Source organism: Cebus imitator, unplaced genomic scaffold (assembly GCF_001604975.1).
Source record: "Cebus imitator isolate Cc_AM_T3 unplaced genomic scaffold, Cebus_imitator-1.0 Scaffold39, whole genome shotgun sequence".
Lineage (NCBI taxonomy): Eukaryota > Metazoa > Chordata > Mammalia > Primates > Cebidae > Cebus > Cebus imitator.
Window position 1 is genome coordinate 2,613,115 of NW_016107354.1, and position 8,059 is coordinate 2,621,173.

Genomic DNA, 8,059 nt, shown 5'->3' on the forward strand with positions numbered 1-8,059 from the left:
AAAAAGACAAAGACTAGAATTATGATGGGAGGGTGCATGATTCAAATATATGTTGTCTACAAAAGGTACATTTTAGAATCAAAGTCACAGATAGGTTTAAAGGATGGAAATATGTGTACGATGAAAACAGTAAACAAAAGAGCTGGAGAGTTTGCAATATAGATAAAAGAGACTTTAAGGCAAAAATTGTTACTAGACAAAAAAAGGACATTTTATAATGATAAAAGAGTCACTCCATCAAAACAATTATAAACATATATTTACTTAACAACAGAGCCCAAAAATGCATGAGGCAGAATGTGACACATTTGAAGGTATTAATAGGCAATTCATCAGTAATAGAAGGGAAAACTTCCTAACTCTTTCTTTGAAGCCAGAATTACCCTGATACCAAAACCAGAAAACTCACAAGAAACTACAGCTATATCCCTTATGTATATATATGCAAATATCCTCAACAAGATACTAGCAAACCAAATCCAGTAGCATATAAAAAGGATCATACACCATGACAAAGTGTTATTCATCCCAGGAATGCAAGGTTGGTTTAGCTCATGAAAAATAATCAATCAATGTGCTACATCATATTAGAAGAATAAAGGACAAGTCCACGTTTTTACCCAATAGATGCAGAGAAAGCACTGACAAAATCTAACAACGGTTTATGATAAAAACATTCAACAAGGCAGGAATAGAAGGGAACTTCATTGATCTGATAAAGGGTACTTTTGAAAAACCCACAACTAACATCATACTTAGTGGTGAAAGCCAATAACTTTGCCCCTAATCAGAAACAAGAACAGAATGTCTATCTCATCCCTTCTATCTAATCAGCATTGTAGTGGAAAATCTAGTCAAGGCATTAGGCAAGGAAAAGAAATAAAAGTCATTGAATTGAAAAGGAAGAAGTAAAACTACTATTCATAGATAGCATACACATGAATAAATTTAAGAAAAGAAGACTTGTGCACTGAAAACTACAAAACATTGTTAAGGAAAATAAAAAAAGACAGAAATAAATCAAACAAATCTCACATTCATGGATAAGAAGATATAATATTGTTAAAATGGTAACACTCCTCAAAATGACCTACCGATTCAACACAAGCTTTATCAAAATCCCAACTGGTATTTTAACAAACAACCTAAAATTCATATGAAAATGTAAATAATCTTGAAAAATAGCCAAACAAATCTTGAAAATGTAGAACAAAGGAGGACACACACTTCCTGATTTCAAAACTTACCACAAAGCTACAATAATCAAAATCGTGTGGTACTGGCATAAGAATGGACAAATAGATCAATGAAATAGAATTGAGAGTCCAGATAAATCCATATATATGGCCAATTAATTATTGACAAGGGTGCTAAGACTATTTGACATAGACTGAATAGTCTCTTCGATGTATGATGCTGGGACAACTAGGCATCCAAGTGTAAAAAATTAAGTTGGCTCCTTTCCTGAAACCGTATATAAAAATTAATTCAAAATAGACGAAAGACCAAATGTAAAATGATAAAATTATAAAACTCTTGAAGAAAACATGGGTTAAATCTTCATAATCTTAGATTTGGCAAAAGATTATTGGATAATAACACCAAAATCTTAAATAACAAAAGTAGGTAAATTAGACTTCATCAAAATTTAAAATTTTTGTGTATCAGAAGATACTATCAAGAAAGTGAAAAGACCACCCAAAGAATGAGAGAAAATATCACAAGTCACACATCTAATCAGCATTTAGTATCTAGACTATACAAAGAGTTCTTACATCTCAGTAACAAAAAGACAAATAATCCAATTTAAAAATGGACAGAAGATATTTCTCTAAAACACACACATTCAACATAATTTGTCAAATTATGGCAAATAAAAGCCTCAATAAACTGCCACTTCACATCCACTAGGTTGGCTATCATGAAAAAAAAACAAAAAAACAAATACAACAAGTGCTGGTGAGAATGTAAAGAAATTGGGACCCTCATATATTTGGTGCTGACATTGTAAAAATGAAGTAGTCACTTTGTAAAACATTTTGACAGTTCCTCAAAAAGTTAGCTATATAATTACCATATGATTCAGCAATTCTGCCAAGTATATATGTCTAACATCTTTCACTTAACATAATGTATATACACACATTAAAAGCATATGTCCACACGAAAATATGTACACAAATGTTTATAGCAGCTTTACTCATAATAGCCAAAAAGCGAGAACAACCAAAACTTCTGTCAGGTGATAAATGGAGAAACAAAATGTAATATATTCATATAATGGAATGTTACTGATCCATAAAATGGAATAAAATTCTGATTCATGCTACAATGGATGAACCTTGCAACATTATGCTAAGTGAAAGAAGCTAGACACAAAAGGTCTATATTTTATGATTCTATTTATATGAAATGTCCAGACAAGGCAAACCCATAGAATCATAAAGCAGATTAGTGGTTGCCAGGGGCTGAGGGTTGGGGGAATGGGGAATGACTGTTAATGAGTATGAAGTTCTCTTTGGGGTGATGAAAATACGATGGAATTAGACAGTTACACAGTGGTAATGGTTATACTTCTTTGTGAATATACTAAAAACCACTAAATTGTATACTTAAAAAGGTGAGTTTTGTGGTTTGTGAATTTCTATCTCAATTTGAAAAATAATAAAAACATGGAAGACATTTCCACCCATCAGACAGAATTCCAGCAACAGAACTTAGGGACTAGACTTTTAGGGCATCATTTCTTCATTTGTCAATTAGACATGTACCATCTGATATGGTTTGGATCTCTGGCTCCACCCAAATCTCGTCAAATTGTAATCTCCAGTGTTGGAGGTGGGGCCCAGTGAAAGGTGACTGCATCATGAGGGTGGTTTCTTATAAATGGTTTAGCATCATCCCCCCTTGGTGCTGTAAAGTGAGTTCTTACAATATACGATTTTTTTTTAAAAGTATATGCCATCTCCCCCCTCTCTTGGTTCTACTCCTGCCATGCAGGATGCCTGCTCCCACTTTGCCTTCAGCCATGAAAGCTCCCCGAGGCCTACCCAGACGCAGATGCTGCCATGCTTCCTGTACATCCCGTGGAACCGTGAGCCAATTAAACCTCTTTTCTTTATAAATTACCCAGTCTCAGGTATTTCTTTATAGCAGTGCAAGAATGGACACCATCATTCCCACAAGCTTGTGATGAAATCAGTATACATGAAGTTCTGAGCCCCATGTCCTTCATACTGTTAGTATTCCTAGTTAAATCTGAACCTACTTGTTTATAGCATTGCCCTGTCCAATCCAGCTTTACCCAGGCCATCAGATGTTTTTCCGGTTCTTCAGTATGGTGGTTTTTTATTTGTTTGTTTGTTTTTATGCTCTCTTTCTCTTTCTCAAAGTCCTGGGCAGGGAGACAAAGTAACATTCATTGAGGACTTGTTATATGTCAGACTGTGGTCTAAAATATCATGTTAATTTTGGCCTCCAGACAATGTCATAGACTGTAGACTAGGTTTGGCAGTTTTTTGTTTTTGTTTTTTTTGTTTGTCTGTTTGTTTTGGGAGATGGAGTCTCGGTCTGTTGCCTAGGCTGGAATGGTTCAGTGGTGGGATCTTGGCTCACTGCAACCTCTGCCTCCTGGGTGCAAGCAAATCTCCTGCCTCGGCCTCCTGAGTAGATGGGACTACAGGCATGTACCACCATGCCCAGCTAATTTTTTTGTATTTTTAGTAGAGATCGTGTTTCACCACGTTGGCCAGGCTGGTCTTGAACTCCTGGCATCAAGTGATCTACCTGCCTCAGCCTCCCAAAGTGCTGGGATTGCAGGTATGAGCCACTGCACCTGGCCTGTTTATTTCTGTTTTAAAGGAAAGGAAACTGAAACCTCACCTTTAAAAATTCCTTCCAAGTCATGGCTTTGAAGGTACAGATATTGGACTTTGATGGCCCTGAGTTCAAATGTGACTCTCAACAAATCCTGTGAGATCTCCAGTAAGTGCCCTAATCTTCTGAACATCAGTTCTTCATCTATAAAATGGGATAGTAGGAGACTAAATGGAATTATGGAGTGATTTCGAAGATTAGATTAAATGAGATAGAGAATATACACTTAGCACAGATTCTTTTTTTTTATTGCATTTTAGGTTTGGGGGTACATGTGAAGAACATGCAAGATTGTTGCATAGGTACACACATGGCAGTGTGATTTGCTGCCTTCCTCCCCATCACCTATATCTGGCATTTCTCCCCATGCTATCTCTCCCCAACTCCTCACCCCACACTGTCCCTCCCCTATTTCCCCCTGACAGACCCCAGTGTGTGATGCTCCCCTCCCTTTGTCCATGTGTTCTCATTGTTCAACACCCGCCTATGAGTGAGAACATGCGGTGTTTGATTTTCTGCTCTTGTGTCAGTTTGCTGAGAATGATGGTTTCCAGGTTCATCCATGTCCCTACAACGGACACGAAGTCATTGTTTTTGATGGCTGCATAATATTCCATGTATATGTGCCACATTTTCCCTGTCCAGTCTATCATCAATGGGCATTTGGGTTGGTTCCAGGTCTTTGCTATTGTAAACTGCCCTTAGTACAGATTCTAAAATACATACGATGCTCAATAAATGTTAGCTACTGTTTGTCATGGAGGCTCAGTCTCTGAGCAGACATTGAAGGGGAAGGAAATGCACATGTGTGTGTGAGCATGCCAGTGTGTGGACAAGGAGATGGGGGCAGCTGAGTTAGAGTTCCAACTCTTGGACTCCATTTGCTATTCTCTTCTTTCTCCCCTACACCTATCTGGTGGTAGTGGGCATTTATATTTGTGTTTCTTTTCATTCCTTTCTAAATAGCTTAAAAATGTTGGGTTGGGGGTAGTGGGAAAGGCAGGAAAGGGAAAGGAAGGAGAGTAGTAGCTGAAGAGCAAGAAGAGGATATAGAGATGAAGAAGATTAACTGGAGTTAAGGAAGAGAGCACTGGACAAGGTGACAGAGTTAGTCCTTGATAATTGCCTGTGTGTCAATGGGGAAATTGAATGCCTGAATGATACTTGTAAAGAACTAGAATTTCTGAGTATGGCTAATGTGGGACTAAATTCACTGGCCTGGCTTCCCAGCTTAAATAAATGTCAAAAATTGGAGCTTAGTGACAATATAATTTCTGGAGGCTTGGAAGTTCTCACAGAGAAATGTCCAAATCTTACCTACCTCAATCTGAGTGGAAACATAATAAAAGATCTCAGTAGAGTAGAAGTTCTACAAAATCTTAAAAATTTGAAAAGTTTTGACCTGTTTAACTGTGATATCACAAACCTGGAAGATTATAGAGAAAGCATTTTTGAACTGTTGTAGCAAATCACATACTTAGATGGATTTGATCAGGAGGATAATGAAGCACCAGACTCTGAAGAGGAGGATGATGAGGATGGAGATGAAGATGACAAAGTGGAAGAGGAAAATGAAGCTGGTCCACTTGAAGGATATGTTGAAGAAGAGGAAGAGGAAGAGGATGAGGATGAAGCTGAAGCAGGTTCAAAGTTGGGAGAGGGAGAAGCAGAAGTGGGCCTCTCATACTTAATGAAAGAAGAAATTCATGATGAAGAAGATGATGATGACTATGTTGAAGAAGGGGAAGAAGAGGAAGAAGGTCTTCAAGGGGAGAAAAGGAAAGCAGATGTTGAAGATGATGAAAAGGAGGAAGATGACTAGATCATTCTAAGACCAGATTCTCTAATGTTTCTGGGTGTGCAATACAGTGATCCCATCTTTGTTTCTGCATGTATGATAGCTATCCCTATAGAAGATAATGTGTAATTTTTATAAGAAATGTGTGGTTTTACTATTTTTGCCTTATTATGCCAAATAAGAACTAGTCTGTTAATGATCATATTGTATGTAGAGAAAAATTTTCATTAGGGAATTCCCTAGCAATTTATTTAGATTCAATTTTTTAAAATTCAAGCTTACTGTATTAGTCATTTTAAGTCCATAATTAAAACATGATCACTTTACACAGGTGTAGTATGGTGCATTTTATTCCTTATTTATAAATTAACTGAAATTATAGTTCGCTTTAAGATGAAATGACAATAGTCTCTTGAGTAGTAACTTGGTTATTTTTTTAGAGGTGATCCAGGTATCTTTAGTTTAAAGGCAGTTACCTTTTTTCTTTTTATTGACTGAGAGTGGTTGCTTTTTTGTCACAAGTAACTTGGAAAGTAGAAGCAGAATAGTAAATGTTCTATTCAGTAACATAGCTCACAGATTTTGTGGAGGTTCTATTCAGTAATATAGTTCATGGATTTAGTGGTGACTGATTTTTATTTCTGAAGGAAAAATTGCTTATACTAAGTCCAGGGACATGCAGGCGAGCCCTTTTGTCAGGCTGCAAATCATGACACACCAATGGTTATTTTATCATGTTTTTAGGTGTGTATTCTTTTTCTTCTTAGCAATTCCTTTATGATCACCTTCCCTTCTTGTTTCACTATCCTCCCACTCTCTCAGGAGAAAGTTGGGAAACTTGTGAATACTCAGTAAAACCTTTAGTCTTATAACTCAACTACCTTTCAGTACTGTCTGGTTTTTAAATAAGTGAAGTCAAAGAAATTGAGTATTTTCTGACATAAGAATATACTATCAGTACAGTTTAATACAGTAAGTCTGCTTAACATAAATGTTTCTTGGTTGACAACATCTAAGATTATATCAGTAGGATGAAGAAAGAAAAGCAGGGGGTGCTTTTGGAAGCAGTATTGGTGTTTCTCAAAAGTCAGAACAATTGTCTGTTTTGAATAACACATTAAAGTCAAATTTTAAAGTTGGCCTCTCAAATGATTTGGATACCACTCTGCAAAGTATTTCTAATTTTTCTGAGTGGAGTCTTTGATTCCTACAGTTTTAAAGCATTACCAGATAAAATAATAGTGTTTAATTGGAATGGACTAGGCAGTTGGAAAAATATTTGAAACTAAATCGATATTAAGATTAAGATTTGTTTTCAAGTGGATGTCCATTAAAAGTAGAAAAATATTTGGGATAAATGAGTGTATGTTTCCTTACATGGCTACTAAATAAAATATAATGAGTAGACAAGTATATCTCCCCTTTTGCTATGGAGGCTCCTTGTTCAAGGCAATGGCTTTTAAAAATCTTGGCTGTCTAAACTTTTTCCCTTTGAATATTTGTAAGTTTTTAAAAAGTTAGTGTCAGCAAATTAATTGAAGTTATGCTCCTATACTGGGACACATTTAAATACTGTGTATAGTGTTGCTGCTACTGCTTCTACAATGTAAAATGCATGACTTGGTGTTTTAAAGTAAAAATTACGATGTGACTTGTGGAGAAACTAAAAAAGTTGTACAACTGACTGAACTAAAACACTTGGGACAAGTTTAGCAAGGGGATTGGAATCTCCAAAAAACTAACATTTTCTTCCGATTTTAAAAATGCCCTGCTCTAGTTCTTAATGATTCTCATTACATACTATGGCAGATTACAAACTTATTTTTAAAATGGAATCTATATATTGACTTTATTATCAATCATCTTACTGTGCAGTCAGAATTACAGTACTTTGGTTTGAAAACAACACTTAGAGTCTCCAGATAACTTTTAAGACTTATTTAGCTTCGTGGGTGATATTTTCATGCAAATAAGTAAGGGTGGGTTTTATATTTGCAGAAGTTTTCAGTCCTATTTTAAGGCTCTTTGTATGGTAGTATGTATATAGTGTGTTAAGTTCCTCAAGGATCTTCTTAAAAACTTTGAAGTTTTTGAAGTTAATACTTTTGTGCAACCGTGTTTTGAATAAAGCCATGACAGTGTTTAAATGAATGAATGAATTTTAGCTAGTGTTAGTCTTATGAGAAACTAACCAGTGGCTAAACTGAAATTAGAGGCTAGATCCATGGCCTACCAAAGCCTTCTCTTCCACTTCTCCATGTTGCCTCTTTCTTGTCTATACCTGTCTGAACTACTCACCCTACCAATTGAAATGTAAGTCAGTAAGGAGCGGAACTGAAGCAAATTATCAATAGACATACCATTCCAGTTTTCCTAAACACGAAT

The 8,059-nt window shown here is 36.0% G+C and overlaps 1 protein-coding gene across 1 annotated transcript; it reads left to right on the forward strand.

The window, feature by feature from the left end:
* Positions 1–4,687: 4,687 nt before the first annotated feature.
* Positions 4,688–5,706, forward strand: ANP32E (acidic nuclear phosphoprotein 32 family member E). Its single transcript, XM_017525755.2, is given in 1 exon segment — positions 4,688–5,706. A coding segment is annotated over 1 exon segment (633 nt). The 5' UTR covers positions 4,688–5,065; the 3' UTR covers positions 5,699–5,706.
* Positions 5,707–8,059: the final 2,353 nt, after the last annotated feature.